The 21,209-nt window shown below is 36.3% G+C and overlaps 2 protein-coding genes across 2 annotated transcripts; one reads left to right on the top strand and one right to left on the bottom strand.

Moving 5' to 3' along the window:
- Positions 1 to 257: 257 nt before the first annotated feature.
- LOC105225659 (beta-galactosidase) lies at positions 258 to 15,787 on the bottom strand. Its single transcript, XM_011204231.3, is given in 7 exon segments — positions 258 to 764; positions 766 to 1,416; positions 1,685 to 1,832; positions 1,901 to 2,237; positions 2,300 to 2,450; positions 3,896 to 4,062; positions 15,630 to 15,787. Coding segments are annotated over 7 exon segments (1,947 nt in total). The 5' UTR covers positions 15,714 to 15,787; the 3' UTR covers positions 258 to 355.
- Positions 6,028 to 7,445, top strand: LOC105225658 (uncharacterized). The gene is made up of 3 exons (XM_011204230.3): positions 6,028 to 6,200; positions 6,286 to 6,912; positions 7,061 to 7,445. The coding sequence occupies exons 1-3, from the start codon at positions 6,044 to 6,046 to the stop codon at positions 7,324 to 7,326; spliced, it is 1,050 nt and encodes a 349-aa protein (XP_011202532.2). The 5' UTR covers positions 6,028 to 6,043; the 3' UTR covers positions 7,327 to 7,445.
- Positions 15,788 to 21,209: the final 5,422 nt, after the last annotated feature.

The following is a 21,209-nucleotide window of genomic DNA, read 5'->3' as shown; positions in this document are numbered from 1 at the left end:
ATCAGTCTCATTACTTAATTGTCAAACCTCGTATTTATGTTAAAGTTAGTGACATGGATGAACATATTTTGTTTGTAACGCGGTCTTTCAGCCAGGCCAAGGACATGATTGAATTTATGTGCTTAGGTTCAAGCATGAACTCAGACTTACTTGAAACAGTCTAAAAACAGAGAATTTTATTAATTAAGTTTAAGAGCAACTTACGGGTAAGTACAAATTTCATGATTCATTTCGTAAGCAAAAAGATTAAGTTATTATTTTTTCATTTAATAGCAATGTTTATTATAAAACATTTCCAGTTAAAAAAAAGACAGAAAATACAACAATAACAAAACGCTCTTTAATAAGCAAATAATTATCCATCTAACTGCGGTTTATCGTCGAGTGTCACGGTATACTCTCCAGTTGCCTCATTTAAGTTAGCTCTCTGGTATTCCAAAAGAACCAGCGTGTTCGTGCCAACATTTAGTAAATCCTTGGGAAGATATAACGTTGTTTGAGGCCCTATCAACGGCCAATAGCGTCCCAAATTGAAGCCATTTATATAAACCACACCCTTGCCCCAACCGGTTGGATTTAGATAAGTGTCGCCGAGTTTTTCCACTGTGAATTCACCGTGATATATTACAGGTCCATTCCTTAAAATTTTGCTTTTCGGTACTACGTCGGTTTTCATTCCGCTTTTAAGCGTTGCTGAAGTCAACATTATTTGTTCACTTTCCAACGGAAAAGAAGTTGTGACCCAATTCTTGAGTTCCTGTTTCGCCATTGAAACGTTCCACTGTTACCGCTCCTAAAATACCTTTGGTATCGTTCATAGTTTCATAATTGATACGTCCTTGATTTTCAACCAAAATTTGTAGAACGCTACCCCATCCTTTGCTTAATGGCACCGACAAGATACCGTTCTTACGCGACAATGTGCCAACCAACTCATCATCTACAAATACAAAGGCACGATCATGCAATTCATTGACTGTGAGAACTGTGGGATCGATTTCCAAATGTGGCAATTCGGTTTCGTACAGAACTAGGCCGGAATACTGATCGAGGTTTTCAAATGTGAGTGGTTTTTCGGCTGACAGTGGTACGCCTTTCGCCAATGTAGTGCGTCCTACTTCTGAGAGTAAATTGGTAACGGGCTTTAGCGTTACATTACCGTAAGCCAAGCGTTGCGTTTCTATGCAACCATTGCAGCTCTCTTCGTTTGGCACGTCGATAAAATCGGCTATGACTTTACGTATCATTTCGAACTTCTTAGTGACATTACCCGCCTCATCCATTATGGCATCGTAATCGTAAGAAGTGATATCAGCTACGTAGTCTCCATAATTGTTAGCGCCAGCGGTGAAACCAAAGTTCGTGCCTCCAAAGAACATGTAAAAGTTTACACTGGCGCCAGCTTCGAGTATTCGTCTGCAGGCAATGGAAACGAAAGGTCAGTTTATTGTTGTTATCAAGAACGAGCAGAAGATAGAGATATGCAACGAGAAAAAAATATATTAGTCAGTTTTTGAAATTCCTAAATTGATCATCAAATGGAATAAGTAGTAATAATAGGGTTTCTCTATACCGCAAAAAGCTTTCTGTTGAAGGTTGTTTTCCTACTGCTTCTTACGAATAATTCAAATTAATAAAGGGTGCCTCGAAATATTTCGACTTTTGTGCCTGTGTTTTGTCTTACCTCAGTGAATCTGCTACTTCCATCCCATCACGTCTTTGATTCTCCTCTCCCCAATGGGTTAACCAACCGGGATAGAACTCAGAATTTACTAACGGTCCGGTTGGTTGGACCCTGCGCATTGCAAGCCAGTGCTTATCGAAGTTCGTACCTGTGTTCATTAATAAGCATAATGATAGTGATAAATATTAATACCAATAAAGAATAAACTTTCATTACCTATTCCAAAATCAACTGTCGCATGTACGCCTTCAATTTTGCCACATTCCAAACCATTATCAGGTTGATCCGTTGTGAAAAGTACGGCATTTCCTTGAACATATTTTTCGGTTTCATCGCGCAGCCAAAGCAAATGTTTCGCATCGCAGGCATAAAAGGCTCCATATTCGTTTTCTACTTGCACCGTTATAATTGGGCCACCATTGCCGTAGAGAAACCGTTGTAGGCGTGGCATTAATTTTGCATACCATTTGCTTACCTCCAATTGATAGTAAGGATCGCTGGTGCGCACTTTAATTTCGGGATACTTGGTGAAAAGCCAATGTGGCAATCCGCCCTGTAGAAAATGCAAACTTTTGATTATTTTTCGGTCTTATTAATTATTAAAGCTTATGTTACATTATCACGCTCCGCGCAAATGTATGGACCCGGTCGTAGCACTACATATAAACCTTCCTTTTGTGCTAATTCCAAGAAGCGTTCAATATCAGCAATACCATCCCAGTTGTAGACGCCGTCGTGCGGGTTATGCAAAGACCACTCAATGTAGCTAAATTCGTGAATATATATGTACTTTAGTAAGTATTGTATGCATTTAGTAAAAATTATCAATGAAATTTAATTTAATGGGCGCATACATGTAGCCTCGGGGCAAATTATTAAGAAGTTACGACTACGTAGTGCTTCATCGCGACTGCTAGCCTTCCGGTGACTTTGAGTGATCTAGCCTGAACATAATTAACTGCTTTAAACCGTTTAAGTATATGTACATACAAGGTCTGTCGCAAAAGAAACAGAACTTTTTAAATATAACTGTTTCTGGTGGCGCCACCTATTGGTGGGTATATGAAATAAAAAGTTTGATCTCTTGTTGACATTTCGTAAAAATTTTAAGACAATTGGATAACTACAATCGATGTTATCGATCAAAAAGTGACAGCAGCTTTTGGTCATCGGTCGTAAAATGCATTTTGAACAAAGAGCAAATATTAAATTTTGTTTTAAACTTGGGAAAACGTTTACTGAAACATTTCAAATGATGAAAAAAGTTTATGGTGATCAGTGCCTATCCCGTAGTAATGTGCATGAGTGGTTTAAGCGATTCCAAGAAGGTCGTGAGGACCGAGCCATCACCGAAAAAAAGTCGTCTTCAGAAGTCAAAAATAAAGACAATGCTGATTTGTTTTTACGATTCCGAGGGTATTGTACACCGAGAGTTCGTCCCACCTGGCCAAACGATTAATGCTGTGTTTTACCTTGGTGTTATGAAGCGTCTTTTGTCACGCATTCGTCGTGCTCGACCACAATACCGTGAGGCAGGGTCCTGGCGCCTGTTGCACGATAATGCGCCGTGTCATCGGTCGACGCTTGTCACTGATTTTTTGACAAAAAACTCCATATTAACCATTAATCACTCACCCTACTCACCTGATCTGGCACCCTGTGATTTTTACCTATTTGGAAAACTTCATTTGCCCATGAAAGGACACTGGTTTCAGGACATTTCAGCTATCCAAAAGGCGACGAACGATATTCTCAAGAGCATTCCGAAAAATGACCTTAAACACTCATTTGAAATGCTAATTGACCGGGCTAAACGCTGTATCGAAGCACAAGGAAACTACTTTGAATAAAAAAATATAACTTTTGAAAAATATTAATTTTTTGTTGTTTTTTTTTAACAGTCCTGTTTCTTTTGCGACGGACCTTGTATGTATGTATATATACTGGAGAAATTTTATTCAATGGTCTCCTATCAAATATTTGGCAAGCAAATCGTGGCTTAGGACCAAATGCGACGAAGAATGACATGAATTTTCTGTTCATTCGCCAGACCATCTTTTGGTATATTCCGAGTTCGTTATATTTTTTAATCATGTATTTATTTCTGGTTAAATTTTCTTAATTTAGGTCTTTGTTATATAAAACGTTGACAAATTTTGTGTTTTTGCTCATAGCAATTTCAAAGAAAACCATCTAAACTATTATACTCACGTATCGATGGCATTTAAGCCGGCTGCATGCATTGTCTTCAAACGTTCGGCCCATACTTGAGGCAAAGCGCGGAAATAATGAAACGAGCCTGAGACATATCGGAATGGCAAGCCGTCCATTAAAAATGTATTGCCTACATGATCAATGGTGAAGGTCCGGTTAATGCTCTTGAAAAAAGTAACAGAAAAAAAAAAATTAGTTACATATTAGTATAAGTATTTATTTAAAATAAAGTGAAGAATTTAGTTATGAAAAAAGTTAAGTTGGTATTTTTGCGAGTAGTCTGCTCTTACGTATATATGGTATAAACATATTGACTTATTTCTATTATTATACCCTTACCCTTTATCTTTCATACTTATTTAATGGCTCCACTGCGGGTGAAGCCGCGGGTAAAAAGCTAGTACGGTATATATATATATTAAGTAAACATTTCAAAGCGGTACTAAAAATATTTCTCTTTAGTAGCCTTCATATCAGTAAATTTCAACTTCATACCGCTATAAAATGTTCAATGCGAATTGTACGAAAAATATGTCCAACTCAAACGGTTGAAACGATTTTAAGTAACGGAGTTCAATTATAGTTTTTTTATAATAGAAAACAGGTACAAAATTCAGCACAAATTTCGTGAAAGCAAAGAAAAGATATGTTAGAGTTAAACGAAGCCTAAGCTGTCTCAGCAGAGAAGTCAATTTTCAAATGAGACAAAATGAACTTCACTAGTTCCAGAAAGTCGACTAAATTTGGCTGTTTCGAAACTGCCATCAGTCTCTAAGAACATCAAAATATCCAAATATGACAGAAGTTACCAAGAATTCGTAACATTAATGAATAAAGTGCCAATATAACCACTCAATGATTTTCAGATTTGAGTAATGAACCTTTAATTTTAGCTCGTCGAACACAGTAACTTTTTCTTCGATTTTACCGACATCCACTGCATGTAGACGATTTTCGAACATTTCAATTTCAATCAAATGCCGCAACAGAACGTTATCAACAACAGGAAATGTATCCTCCAGACCTAAATTATGGCCTAAATATTTATAAATACATATATTTCTGTACGGGCAGCAGTCTGTTCGAATTTTTAAAACAGATTTATACTCACTCTTGAGCCAGGCGTTTTTTCTCCGCAATAGAGTAACTATTTATGGTAATTGTTGCCCGAATACTTCGGAAAGAAAGGTTGTAATGAATTTGATTCAATTACAATCTTCTAAAACGCCAGTTTTATTACCAAATTTACATCAACAAATCGAATATTGTAAAAAAATTAATCAACCTTTGAGAATAAACAAATAAAATACTTTTTCATAGCCACAAGGGGCTTTTCGCAAGCAGAATTTCACGGTCACGGCCCAGTCAATATTTTACGGAATAATTTCACATTGAAGTGAGATAGGAATATTGAAATCTATCGCAATTTGTTATCTGCATATATTTTTCGCATGTTGGAATTATCTCGAAAAATGTTGTCTGGGTTCCGGGGCTTTCTTTTTTTTGTGCTGTCACCCAAAGCCAGCACAGACTATATTTTTCAAGCTTATCGTTTGTCCGTTCGCTCTAAATTGCAATCGCTCTCTGTATTCTATTTTATTTTTCCTATTCCAAATCTTTATTGCTAATCTCAATTCAGTTTTATTGATTTTGTCATATGCTAATTTCCTACATGTCAATTTGGTCACTTAGGCCATTTATTTTGGTGAGCTCATATGTCCGAATCAATGCCAAAAAGAGGTCAAACATCGGTCACCAAACTTAGTTGGAAAAAAGTTGTCTAGCTTTTTTCCCAAATTTTGGTTCTCTGGGTATGTCTATCTCTTTTTCAAGCGAAATATTCTTGTGAAATGTTTACAGAGTTTATTTCAATGACAACAAAATGAAATCACGATAAGCTTCACTGAAAAATGATTCGATGCTGCAAAAACCACAATGGAATTATGCCCGCGATAACATTCATGGACCTCGGAAATAAATAAACATTTAGCTTGAAGAAAAATATCGTTTATATTTAAATATTTTCCAAATAATTCCCGTTTATGTTTTATTTCATATGTGCAACAACAAAAAAAACGTTATCGCACACCAGTGCATGAAAGAATATATAAGTTGGCATTCACATTATGAATATTATATTCTTGTATGAGACTTCGTCGTGAAACATTCTCTTCGAATTCATACATTTCTTTGAACATGAAGTTGCTTGTTCTTTTTGTGGGTCTATGTGTCTCTGTTGGGGTGTTGTGCAGCGTGCCCGATCAGGTTGAAGTTGGGTCAGCAGCAAATCCAAGTTACAGCGGTAAATAAAAAAACATTTTATAAAAAACAGGTTTTGAATTCTATAGACTACATAATACACATATAAATTTCTTATCATCATGTAGGCGATGTTGCTGCTCAAAATTCAATCGTAAATGATATGAATGAGAGATTCAAACGGCGACTACCTCAACCAAGTGTTAGTGCATCGTTTGTAAAGGTAAATAGGCTGATAAAAAGTTTTTCTGATCGTTTCGGCAATAAAAGGGAATTGTGCGGCACTCAACTGAATCGGCGTAAAAGACAGGTAAATCGTAATAATACCCATTGCCCCCAACCCGTAACTGTCACCGTCGGGCAAAACTATCACAACGATATAGAACGCATAGCCTCCGAGCTACGCAATGACCCAGGCACCATAACCACTGACGTGTCGAATGAAAATAGGCACGCAGTTGATAGTTATACCACGATTACAGTTCCAGCCAACCAAAATCACGCACAACCCATTGACTTGACCGTTACAATGCAAGCTACTCTCACGTATGATAACACGGCACAAAATCGGCGAGCAGATAGTATTCATCCTGCGATTGCAGAGCGTTTGCAAGAAATGGATTGGTATCGCGGTGGTAATCGAAATACCAATGATGAACAAGGTCATCTTTTGGCTGACTCTCTAGGTGGGCCTAGTTTACCATGGAATTTCGTTCCACAAAGTCCATCAGTAAATCGTGCAGTGGAAATTACAGGTGATTTATGTGTAACTTATAATAATATAGTGAACATTTTGATGAATAATTCAGGAAAAGATATTACTTATTAGAGTGTTAAGGACAAAAAGTAACTATTTTCTTTGACGAAAAACATTTACAAATCTAAATTTTTACGGTGCAACAGGTGGGACGACATATTGTTGGTTTGACTTGGAAGCGGATATCCGAAGAATTCTCCAAGAAAATCAGAACCATTACATCGTTTGGACCATCTTAGTTAGTTATGGGGGTTTACCAGCTTCGCGCCGCCCGACAGGTTTTATGATATCGGTACGCCATTTGGATTCCAATCGTCGATTTATAAACTATCGCATGTTTATGATTCCCAACATTCCTTCGGATGCCTGCACTAATTCGAACCATGTATTCTGGCGAAATCCAATTCTATAACCCACAAGATCAACTGAAGGCAGCTTTTTGTGCACTCAAAATTTGTCCTACATGTAAAAGCTAAAAAAAATGTAATAGATCCATTGCAAATACATAAAAATAAACATTTTCGAAAAACAGATGACATCTCAGTGAAAATTTTGCCAAATGATTTCACAATTAGAAAAAGACATACCATAATTTACATTGGTTTTTACTATTTCTATCTCTTTTTCACACGAAGTAATTTTGTGATATGTTTACTGGGATGGTTCTTTTGTTTAATTTTGAACTCAACAAGTGTTATATGCACTAGCACATAACATTTCCGAGGTCAAGTATTTCAATCAAAGGATTTATTTCTAAATTGAACTCATCTAAATTACGTAGTCCCATTTAGTGACGTTAATTGTCTAAAAGTCACACAAAGAATTTGAATTCTCTATGGGACTACGTAATATGTCTTTCTTTGATTGAAATACATGATTCGGAAACCGTCAATATAAATATTATTTTGAACTGTTCCAACTTTATATACTACATTTTCAATAAAAAATATTACGAATTTTGCACAAAGAAAATATATCACGTTATTAATTCTTTCTTTATCTATCAATGAATGGTCTCATCCGGAGTCTAATGTAATTGTGATCGTTTCCAAAATTTTCCATTACTAGCCCCGAACGACAACTTTCATACATAGTTTCAAAATCAACTCAAATAGGAATACTGACAAATGATGATAGATACTGAAATTACATCATGAATTAATGCGTTGCTATATGGATCATCCGGTATGTTACATTATCCTATGAAAACAAATCGATTCGAACAAAAAAAAATCAGAAAACTCAGTATCATAGCGCCATAAAAAATGCTAATCGGTCATAACCAATAGGTTAATTTGGCATTCCACATCAATTATTCATATGGAATTTTGTTTATTCTTGTTACGAAACTTTGATCGAGGAACGTACTATGTGAATCATATGTACATTTGTTTGAACGTACAACTTGATTGTTCTTACATTGTGGGTATCCAAAGGGTCTGCCGCACTAGGAAGAAACAGAACTTTTTGATAGATACTGAACTGGGTGAATATGCGTGGGTAGGCGCCATCTACTGTGGTATGTATTTCCTATGATCTCTTGAATTCGACATTTCGTACAAAATTTTAAGGACATTGGATACTACAATCGATGTTATTCATGCGCATCAAAAAGTGACAGCAGTTTTTGGTCTCGTCGTAAAAATTGGGCAATTCTGAAACAAAGAGCAAATTACTTAAATGTGAATTTGTTTATTAAACTTGGGAAAACATTCACTGATACTTGATCAAATGTTGAAAAAGTTTACGGTTATGATCAGTGCCTATCCCTAGTAATGTGGCAGAGTTTGTTTAATCGATTCCCCAAGAAGAGTCGTGATAACCTCTGTGCGTATCGAAGTCGGGCCGGCCATACAAGGTCAGTGATTACCCAAAACACTATTGAAAAAGTGAGGAACTTTATTAAGAATGAGTCGAAAATCTTCTTCTGTGCGTTACATGAAATTGGTCAGTTAAATATCACCATAGACTCCATTCATCGCATTTTGATATATATCGTATATATATAAATTGGGTCTTAACAGAAGGTGTGCTCCAAGTTGTTCCGCACAACATTGACAATCGAGAGCCAAAATTCTACAATCAACAGTGTACAGGAGTTTTTGGGATTACGGTAGTCGAGAAAGGGAACATAAACTCCACAATATTAATTCGTTGTGACTTTATGTGAAACGTGGTGAAACATTATCAATATGATCCCGAAACTAAACGTTTCCAAGTCCCGAATCAGTAAGCCTATCCCTAGTATGTGCCTGAGTGTTTTACCTTGGTGGGCAGCGTCCTTTTGTCACGCTTCAGGTCGTGCTACACAGGGACCACAATACCGTGAGGCAAAGGGTCCTGGCGCCTGTTGCAACGATACAATGCCCGTGTCATCGTCGAACGCTTGTAACGATTTTGACAAAGTGCAGGAACTCCCATATTAACCTTAATCCCACTCACCTACTCACCTGATAGCATGGCAACCCTGTGATTGTTACCTATTTAGACCAAGACTTCCATTTTGGCTCATTAAAAGAACCACTGGTTTCATTCAGGACATTTCAACTAGGCAAGGCGACGACCGATAGTTCTCAGAGCATTCCGCACAAAGTGACTTTAAAGCACTCATTGAAATTGCTAATTTGAACCTTGGCTAACGGCTGGGTATCGAAGCACAAGGAAACTACTTTGAATAAAAAAATTTTACTTTTGAAAAATATTAATTTTTTGTTGTTTTTTACCAGTCCTGTTTCTTTTACGACAGACCTTGTATGTGTGTCCATGGGGGTGTTATGAAAATAAAAATTATCATCTACTCAAAGCAGAATGCTCGCGACTTCTGCTCAAGTTGACGAATGCAGTCTACTCATGCAGTATGACGAGGCTGCGTATATATATTTCTTGGCCTATTAATGAAAATAAGCGTCTATTTATCAACGAAAATCCTTTTTTTTTTCAGTTGGGATTGTGGCTCGTCTGTGGAAGAGCCACACGGTTCCCTAATTGCTTGTTTTGTTTCGGGCTCATACGCAATAAGATCGCATCTGCGTCGTCACCTCTGACGATTCTTGTCACTAAACTCTTTGAACACCGCGATCAGTATTTTTTCAGCATTTAATTTACACTCAATCCACTACGCAGCCTTTTTTCTGGCAGCGATTGTCAAATTGTTGCGGGATCCAAACGAGAACAAACCTTCATTTACTGGGCCCAGGTGTTCATGCAATATAGAAATGTATGCTAGTGGTGAGAAATGCATAGGCGTGCCTCAGCTATGCTAAAGGTATGTTACATGACGGTCTTGCATTATCAGTTCACGTACGGCATCGATCTTTTTTCTGGCAACAACGAACGGCTGTTTTTTGGACGACTCATTCACGGAAATTCGTCTAATTGAGCGAGCGTCGGGCCACGATTGAATTCGTTGTAGCAGTTTTCACAGTGGTAAGATCCACGTCGAAAGTTGTGAATAACTATCGCACATCGAATTAATGTTCCACAGAGTTAATTCCATTTTTTGCCGAAATGAATTTTTTAATTCAGTCCTGAACATAAAACAATTCACCATTAAATGACAAACCTTGTTCTGAGTGTCCATGGGGGGTTTATGCTAATAAATGTCAAACTTTCTCAATGCGAAATGCTCAGACTTGCACCTGGCATCCACTTAGTGTTTGCCTAGTCCAAAATATCTATAGGCTAGCCTCATGCGATACTATGTATGTCCAGATTATGTGGCAATTAGTTAATCTTATAAATTCTATAGATAAAAATGAATTGCAAAAATGTGGTTTGCTAATGCGCATAACTCAACCAACGCCTGGACCAATTTTTGCCCAATGCTTTTTTTTAAGTGTTCGTTGCGGATTCAAGAGAGTTGGATTTTACGGGAAGAAAAATTCGAATAATTACCGGAAACCCCTACAAACAGCCCTTTTCTTTTTTCCCATATAAACGAATGAATGTTTGTTCGTTAGTAACGCTAATGCTCTAGAACGGCTGAACCAATATTGATGAAATTTTCGGATGTTAATCGGTTGTGGATCGGAGAAGGTTCAGAAATAAAAAAAAACCGTATGCTTTTCGTGAGGAAAAGTCAGAAAGTTGGACAATTCCAAATAGAACTTTTTTTCATACAAAATTTGATTTTTTTTCAATTTTTTTTTGTTTTGTTTTTCAATTGCTAGAATCGTTCAAACTTGTCATTTGCATTTTTTATTCTGGCTATTGAAAAAAAAATATTGAACATTATTCAGTGAAAACGTTATGTGTGTTGAAATTTGTTACGATGCAACTAAGAGAGGTCGCGCTAATATCGGTCGGCGTTCTTTTTGGTATCAACATCCATTGGCAGTCCAAGGGACATGACCGAGTACTCCCAAGAAATTATGGATCGCGGTCCTCAGGCAGCTTTTTCAAACATAGAGTTCGATGCTTTGAATGGAAAAAGAGCGAAAAAGAGAGGTTTGCAGCACGCACAACGATTTCTTCTATGGAGTGATGGATGTTGGTTTAACCAGATTCAAAAACACTAGATGAAAACCAATATGACCTTGCGGACACATAAATTGTCCCCCACATCCGTTGTATGTTGGCAATAAACCCCCAATCACGATCCACGTTTTTTTTTTTTTCTTTCGGCAACACAAACTGAAAATGATGGATATCAAGTCTATCTGCGTATGTTGGCACACGATAACAATTGCACAAAACACTATCAGCATTCAATTTAGAAGATGAGTTTTTTTCTCGGAAACTTTCGTTGGGTGATGAACCGTTTGCGGAACAATTGATGTATCAAACTCTATCTGCCAACCAGTTGCATGACATCCAGTGTATTCTCAACTAATGCACTAGGGAGAAAAACACAATCAAACGACGATTTCCATTGCTATTGATTATGTACGTGAGTTGCAACTTCATTTCTCAACTTTCGTTGTGTGAATGGTATGGTGTTGTGCAACGTTTTTAAAGCGAGAACAATTGATCTATTTCGTAACATACCTCATGATCACTTCGAATAGACAAATGGAAATGCAAGGCCCGTCATTTCGACATATCAGCCTTCAGCATGACATTCGCTAAGAATTGGAAATGTGTCACTTCCGGTCGACTATGCATTAGGTTTGAAGATCAATACACAATCGGTCCCGAAAATTCAACGACGAGTGAACTTCATCACAAATGCTTCGTTTGCTCATTGATAATCGTACGCGGTTCACTTCATTTGAGTTCAAATTGCGTTGTGTGAATGGTATTGTGTGTGCAACTTTTTGAGAAGATTCAGCCAGCAATTACGGAGTACTTGGCTGGAACATACAAGTACATAATCCGACTCGAATCGTCTTGACAATGAAGAAGTCGCCGTGAATTATTCACTAGATTTTCGCGAAATCATTTTCGACATGTCGTTGCCTGTCAACCGATCGCAGTTGCGTCTCAAGAAATCTGGAAATCGTGTCACTTATCGTATCGCAATACTTCATGCGGTGCGGTTGTGTAATGGAATCCCGACTGGGGGGGAATTGTGACCAGCTATCGAAAACAAGGAGGCCAGATGCTTTATTCTAAAGCGTATTTCCGTTTCCTCCCAGTGGAAATTGCAATTGAGATGGCAATCAACAGAATCACAAGGATAGTCGCCATAGTGTGTGTGGCATAAATTTTGGAAATGCTATGTTTTTTCACACGGCCAGAATATACGTTGGCATGGCTCGACGAGTTGGAAAAACCATCCTTTTCCGTACACCGGAAACAGGAAATCTAAAAATGTTTGTTTTATCCAAGCTGCGTTAACATTGAAAAAATGGAAAATGATAATTCAACTTTCTTTTTCATTTCAAAACACATAACTTCACGCAGGACAAACGGCTGCGGGGATATCACTAATGAGTATATACATAAATTTTGGAGTACGAACTGTACGGATTATTTAACAAGCTTAAGGGCTGCAAATCATAAAGAGTCTTAGCAAACGAGGATGAAATGTATACAATAAAAATGAATCAGAATGACGATTAATGTCGAGGAAAAATATTCACATGTTGCCATAAAATTTTTGATGTTTATTATCTCCTTCCATGGTTTATTATTCCATCAGAAACAGTATGACCTTGTATTTCTGCCAAAAGATTGGTGAAATCAATTCAACGAACTTTTCTTTTCCAAATTTCCTCCGGGAATTCACGCCAAGAAACGAATGTTTTTTGGGTCATGTTGAACGAATTGTGCATGGCTCTGTCGTATATTGGCCGAAAAATGACATGTAATAAAAAGTGGGTGAATATCTCTCAAATGACATTCCGGCAATATTCATAAGTTTTATTGAGTGTGTAGTATTTCATAATGATGATTTTATGTACTTTTTATCAGTCCTTTTTAATTGTCTTTTCGCGATGACAGAGAGAAATTGCGCAGGTCAGTCCTTTCCAAATAGATCACGGTATACTTGCGAAATATTGAGAAGTGATTTATTTGCGATAACGAGTCGTTTAAAGACCTAGTCTCAGATTCGAACAATTGAAGTCGATAGAATGTTCAGGTAGAAAAAGGTGAGCAACATGAAATAAAAGGAATATTGGACAAAAAACGAGAGAATCAATGTTTTTGCACAGGATCGGCGGTTTGTAATGACTTACAGAATAATATTAAAACGCTATTTTTCAAATTAATAAAGCAATTTAATTCATAAGATTTGAGAATAACCATCTCAACAAAATATTTTTTTGAAAACACGTCAGAAGATGAATTAAAGTGCATAGTGTTGTAACGCGTTGGAAGGGATAGTTCATTCATTTCTCACAATCGCATACACACCTTCTCTCGGTTGGAATTATTTGCAATGGACGAGGAAAATCGTTGTCCTGCGCAAAGTGAAATATCCAATTGTTTTGTTTGAAAAAACCAAGACATTGTTCCCTTTTGAGTCCAAACTTCCTACGAAATCACCATCATACACACGAAAAGTAAGTAGGAAAACTAATTGATTTGTGGTGTATTAAACACAATGTATTTCACGCTGTGAAGGCGATAGCAAAGGACTTAAAAAGAAACCAAACAAATCGTCTGCAATTTCAATAGTAAAATAAATTCACAGTGGCGTAGCTAGGGGGGGTCGAAAGGGGGCCGTCGCCCCGGTCGCAACGTCCTTGGGGGCGGGCAAAAACGATCTTCGCTGTTTTTTTAATTATCGACGGTGTCCCTTCCTCACAGTTACCCTTTGCTTTGAATGTAAGCAAATACTTTTATTTCTCCAAATTTTTCAAAAATAGTTATTTCAAAACTCCAATTTGGGCAAAAATTTCTGCAAATTTGGTGTGTCAAAAGTTTTACAAGATTATAGGGCGAAAATGGGTTTTTTTTTATGGCTTTTAAATAAGATATCTTCTGAAATTTAATATCAATTTCCTCAAAACCGTATGTGAGTTTCATGGAACTTCAGAATTTGGCCGTGGCTTTCTAGTTCCTAAATTGTAGGTACTATACTTAATATCGAAGGATATTTTACACAATTCACCTTTTGTTTTAGAACCAACTCATGAACTTGTAGGTAGTGGATAGGGGGGCTACGAACTTGTCTTTGGCATAATGTGATTGATCGGAATTCGACTTACGGATAAATTGGAAAGCTGGTCTCATCGAAAATGTCCAATCGAAATTTTGTCTTTTGGAAATATGCGCTGATTATCGGAAAATCCGGTTCGGAGACACGGGATTATACGCAGTGGTTTACTACTTATGACCAACATGGTTTAATTCCCATTGGAAATCTGGTCTCTCGGAACTTAATGTCCCAATAGCGGTGTGATTTATATAACTGAAATTAATGGTCTAGGATATAATGGAATATGCGTATTCAATAATTGGCGTGAAATCCGGACTACTTCGGAGATCTACTTCGGATTATACCATATAAGATTTGCTACCGGTTGACTTGTACTCAAAATTTGGGTTTACATCCGAATAAGAAACCTGTGAGTTTTGCATACAAACGTGCGTTGACCTTAGACTCATTACTAGAAGCCCGGTATTGCAGTTTTGCTTTGTCAATATCAGCTGCACTTATGTAACTGAAATAAAGGGATAAGATTTAGGATTTATAATTTGGTTTGTTCTCTAAGCCCCTTTAAACTTTTAATATGGAGCCCCACAAAGAGCATTTTCGTCATACTTTCCGTTTTCTATTGTACCACATATATAGGAAAAATGCAGCTCAGGATGCTAAAAGTGACGTTATCCCAATGGGGACAAAGCCTTAATAGAAGCACTGTTGTCCAAAGTTGTTTTATGTCATAATCCGTCAGTGTACGATGATAACGTCATTGTGCTTTAATCATCGATCGATCGTGAATGTAACGGAGTCGAAAACTTGCCCGCACCTTATAATGATCATAATACGACGTCTTGGGATGGTAACAAACCTTTTCGAACATTCGACTGACCGGTTTCTTATATGAATAGGTTTTGAGACACCTTTAAAGTGTTTTTTCTCTCCTGGCGTTGAGTCTTGCAAGTTGCAAGAGCATAAAATGTTCGGTTGCACCCGAACTTAGCCCGTCCTTACTTGTTTATTTTATTTTCAGTATTTTCAGTTATTTTGTAAACTATGTTGATTTTTATAATAATATGAATAATTTAATTAATTTACTTTCAATTATTATAATTACACTTTTACCAACATTTATTATTATAACTGAAAGGTGGAAATATTTAAATTTATTTGCACCAACTCACTTTTGCAGCACATCCATTTACGCTCAAAAAGAGACAAGTAAGCCCGATCACCGTCACAAGTTTGTATTTTAGTGTGTTTAACATCGCTGTCTAAACTGAACTGACAGTATTGACTGTTTGACTTCTAAAAGCTAAGTTCACTGAAGTCTTGCAATAATTTATTCATATTTATATATGGCAGCAAGTATATATATATGTAATTGTATATGATTATGAAGTGACCACAACGTAGCGTTTAACTAAAGAGCCTAGAGAGTTACTGCAAGTCTCTCCATAGATAAGCAAAGATTCTATCGCAGCCACTCAATTTTGACAGCAAAAATATATAGATATATGACGACTATTTGTTTACGAGTATGCATTTTGTAGTTTTTGTTTTTTGTAGCTGCTGTCCATAACTGGTCAGCGGCCTTTAAGTGTTTCAAGCGTGTTTAGAATATTTGAAGACCATAAGTGTCAACAATAACGGCAACAAACAAACAAACTTAAGTAGATTATTTATTTCTCTACATTTTTGTTATGAACTAATGAAAACGTTTTATTAACAGCGTGTTAATGTTAATGAGTTATTGACTATTAAACGGACACATTTTCTTGGAATACTTTTTACTAAATTTGTCTAAGTTTCTAACATTCAATTCATTAAGAAATATGTAAATTTTCCGTCATTTCATTTAAAATTATGCATTTATTTCGCTTTGTACTTAACACCGCTGAGGTGACTCTGTCAGGCAATTGAGATTTCGATATCTTATCTAACCGTGGAACTTTTTGCGTCTTCTTGCAATAATGACACATTTAAGTGCAAAACCAGATAAACCATCAATATCTTCTTTTATTGCTTTTTACCACGGAAACTGTGTGTTATATCAACAGGAGACATATCGCAAACTAACTAAAAAAGAGTCATAACTCGAAAAAAGACGAATGTGAAAAAAACTTTTTAGACCGAATCAACGCCTGCGAATACGGAATAAACTCGACCCATTTTGAAGCGTATAGCTGGCTTCGAAAAATTGATCACATACGATAATATCAAGTGAAAACGGTCGTGGTCGAAAGCCGGTGAATCGTTCCAAACAGTGGCCAAGTCGGGATTAACGGCCAGGAAAGTTTTGCTGTGTGTTTGGTGGGATTGGAAGGGAATCATCTCCTATGAGCCACTCCCATATGGCCAGACGCTTAATTCTACAATCTACTGCTAACAACTGGACCTCTTGAAGCAAGCGAACGACCAGAAGCTTTTATAGCTAAATAATCTACCATCTCATATATTGCGAAATATTTTATACAAAAAATTTACAGAATATTTTCTAACGACTACAAGAGTATTTGATTCTTTACTGTATATGTATATTTCATTCTATCCAACTGTTCTTCAATGTACGAGTACAACCCCTTAATTGCTTATTTCAATTGAAAACGTATATTCGCCATCTAGAATTTTAGTGTACCCTCCATTATAACTGGCGGTGACGTCTATTCGTGATTTGTAGATTTGTTTTTTTTTACTTCAAAATAAGCCTTTGTCTCCGCCAACTACCGTGGGATAAGCCTCTCAACATCGCATATAAGGTTCTATCGAGCGTATTGCGTGTGATTAAAGCCCAATGTCAACAAACTGATTGGACCTTATCAGTGTGGTTTTAAGCCGGGAAAATCAACAACTGACCAGATATGCACCATGCGCTAAATCTTTGGAAAAGACCCGTGAAAAGACGATGGACACACACCACCCCTTTGTCGATTTTAATGCTAAATCGTCCGAATGGATGAAAACACACCATCTCTGAAAGTATTCGACGCAGTACCCGCCGGGGGAAGCAGAGGAAGACTTCCACTCTGTTGGCGAGACCAGGTGGAAAATGATCTGACTACACTTAGAATTTACTACTCGTATTGGCGCCAAACAACGAAAATATATAATGACTAGCGAAAGAAGAAGGTAGGCCTTAGTCTTGACGACTGCTAAAGAAAACGAACTTTTAAGTCTGCCTGGTTAAGCTTGATGAGAAGATGAGGCTGACCTCAAAGGTAACCTGCTGTTATTCCCATACCGGGCGGTGTTCTAGACTATTATTTTTTCACTAAATTTGATCATTCATGGTTACATAAATTTCCCCCGAGTCTAACTAGTCGTTGAAGGATTTATTATTTCATATATGAAGATCTTCAATACTTCAGGAACCATACATGCTGAAATTAAGGAAAATGAAAACAAAGATTTTGTTCTTTGTTATTAATTTTTATGTTTCTTTATTACCTCATATTGATTTCATTTAATATTTACTTATATCTTTGCTGGCAATATAAAATTGTATAAATTAAATGCTTTTGATTAAAATATTGTCCAATCTATATTTAATATATAGCAGATTAATTTGCTTCAAGTATTTATCATATTTATGTATATTTATATCATATTTATAATAGTAATATGCCTTTGTTGCATAATTAGATGCTCCTTTAAGAGTATATAAGTAATTCCCATGGTATTCGTTTAATCAATAGTACTCATAATTACAATAACTATATGATTCATGTTATTGATGTCAAAATCCAAAATCAATATATTTATAGATTTTTAGTTTAGAGTCTAAAGTTTTTAAGTAACGAGTTGAGTGAAATTGATGGTGAGTCGATAGTTTTTATTCGTAGCGATCTGGTCCAAAATGGATGTTTAAATGGTAATATTAATGATATATAATATATATATATTTTTCTTAATTATTAAACATATTTAATTTTGAGAATTCGCTTTAGTTTTTTTTATTTAAATAAGTATAGTTCAATCACAAATTAGGTATATAAAAATCAATTATTAACTAAAAGGTACACATTTTTGCGGTATACATGCTTTAGAATAACGAATTGAATGCATTTTAGGTGTTTTGGTACTTATATGTATGGATTTATTTTAAATATCATTAATATCTTTGATATTTTTGCTATATAATTTATCTTATAAAATTTACATTATAAGTACTTTACAACTACACACTTGGCGTTGGTGTATTGTAAATGGTTTGCGTTGTTTGGCATAAATGCAATCGTTTCTTCGCGTTAGGAATATTTACTTTATATGTCTAATATTAATACATATATACTATATCTATATATTTATATATCTATATATATATAATTTTATATGCAAATATATTTACATATCTAAATGCTTATCATGTAATATTTTATGTTGTCATATGCTTATTTCAAAACCCAGAAGAATGTTGAACACTATTTTTGAGGTAGTTACATAATAGAATAAAATAAGACAACAAAATTATATAACTTCAACTTAAATAAAGTTTTTTTGTTTTAACTAATTATGGCATAACTTTGAAGAAGAAGTATGGGAAAAAATGTGGGAAAATGTACGATGCTCAGCCTGGACAAGTGGCTTCAATTTTTACGAAAAAATTTGAACTTTGAAGGGAAAATTAATATAAGGTTGTCCAATATCTCCCTTCCGCATTTTTAGCTCTTTATTCTATGCTTTGCAAAAAGTGTTCAGTGATCGGATTTTGTTCAAATATGCGCCGCTTCGTTCGATAAACTGTTTCCATCTAGACGGCAACTTCAGAATACCCCGCTCGTAGAAGCCCCCCCTCCTTCTTTGCGAGGAACTCGGACAGCCACTTTCCACAAGGCTCTTTTGAGTTTAACTTTACACCAACAAGGGCATTCGCCATGGACAGGAACAACATGGTAATCACTTGGCGCTATATCCGGGCTATATGGTTGATGCGATAAAACCTCCCATCCGAGCTCCCGTAGCTCCTCACGAGTCATCAACAAAATGTGTGATCTGGCGTTGTCCTGGTGGAAGACTACACCCTTCCTGTTGGCCAATTCTGGACGCTTCTGGTCGATCGCCTGCTTCAAGCGATCCAGTTGTTGGCAGTAGATGGTAGAATTTAGCGTCTGACCATATGGGAGCAGCTCATAGTGGATGATCCCCTTATAATACCACCAAACATACAGCAAAACCTTCCTGTCCGTCAATCCCGGTTTGGCCACTGTCTGGGACGGTTCACCGGGCTTCGACCCCGACCGTTTTCGCTTGATATTGTCGTATGTGATAAATTTTTGGTCGCAGTCACCATCCGCTTCAAAAATGGGTCGTGTTTGTTCCGTTTCAGCAGCATATCGCAGGCGTTGATTCGGTCCAGAAGTCTTTTCACGGCAAATCATGCGGCACCCAAACATCAAGCTTTTTTGTGTTTTTGTATATCCAGCCTTCTGCAGATGGTTTAAAATGGTTTGGTGACTAACTCCGATCATCTCGACGATGCCACATGCTGGTCTAATTCAATGCTTTCCATGATTTCATCATCGATATTCATCGTCACAAGACGGTTTCCCCGGAGTGGTTCTTTGAGTTACAAGTATAGCAAAAAGTCACATGGAGCTAAATCAGTTAATACGGTGCTTCCTCAATGATATTTGTTGAGTCTTTGGCCAAAATTTAACACAAATACGTTAAAAAATTTTGTAAAATTCGACAAACACTACTGAGGTCGACTGACATAAACAGCTTCTGTAAACACACTGGTTGACAGATCGCGCTAATTTTTGGCATCATAATTAAGAATAGTTGTACCAACCTAGGAAAAAAAATTTACCTGTCTTCCATATAAGCGGAAGATGAGAGGGGGAAATGAAGAATTTCCGATACTTTCTTGCCAGGATGTATGGTATGAACACATATTTTTCGCAGTAATATGAGTTTTTTATTCCAAGCTTTAAAAATATCATACTAAGTATGGACTGAGATCCCGTATCCCCATCAATTTCTCTATAAAATCGATCTTTACTTTACGAGCGATGTTATGAAATAACAGTTATTAGTTAAGACATTAAAAGGTCCTTCGTCTTTGCTTGGATCTTATTAAAATACATAATATTCTAGGGTAAATACCTTGAGAATTTCATCTCGTGATTTCTCTACCTTATGACGTAAGCACTAAGTCACAGATGTTTGAACAGAACTTTTTAGGTCGCAACTTTGATTGGATATCATATATAATATTATACTCAGAACATATAACTAAATAAACTAAAAATTAAAAAACAAAAACTTGCTAATTGTTAACACGCTTAACGCCACTAAACTACCGTTTAATTTTCTCCAATAAATAAGTATTACCGACAAGCCAAACATTGTTTCCTAGTTTTACATATAATACTTGGTATCAAAATGAAAAGTAAATAGCTATTAAGTACATACTACAATACTGTATAATTAATTACATAATATGTTGTATTTGATATTCTTTACTTACTAATTTGGTGTATTCAATTCGAGATCAGAGTAAATGTGGAATGCATATTCTTTCAAGGTCCTTTATACCGGTAATTTGGCAAATGTTTTGGAAGATTTTTTCATTATGTCATAAAGTAAAACTATTTAAGGGAATGTGTACCAGAAAGTGAGATTTTTAACCTTCCCTCACTCTGGCAGATATTACAATATGTACACAATGCGAGTAGTCACAAAACACTGTGTGCCTTTGCATCAGAAATATTGAAATCCTATAACTTCGGCAAACCATTTTAAAGATCACTATGTTTCTTGAA

Source organism: Bactrocera dorsalis, chromosome 1 (genome assembly GCF_023373825.1).
Source record: "Bactrocera dorsalis isolate Fly_Bdor chromosome 1, ASM2337382v1, whole genome shotgun sequence".
In the NCBI taxonomy this organism is placed as follows: Eukaryota; Metazoa; Arthropoda; class Insecta; order Diptera; family Tephritidae; genus Bactrocera; species Bactrocera dorsalis.
The sequence above is the reverse complement of the archived record's forward strand: the minus strand, read 5'-3'. Positions and strand labels throughout refer to the sequence as shown.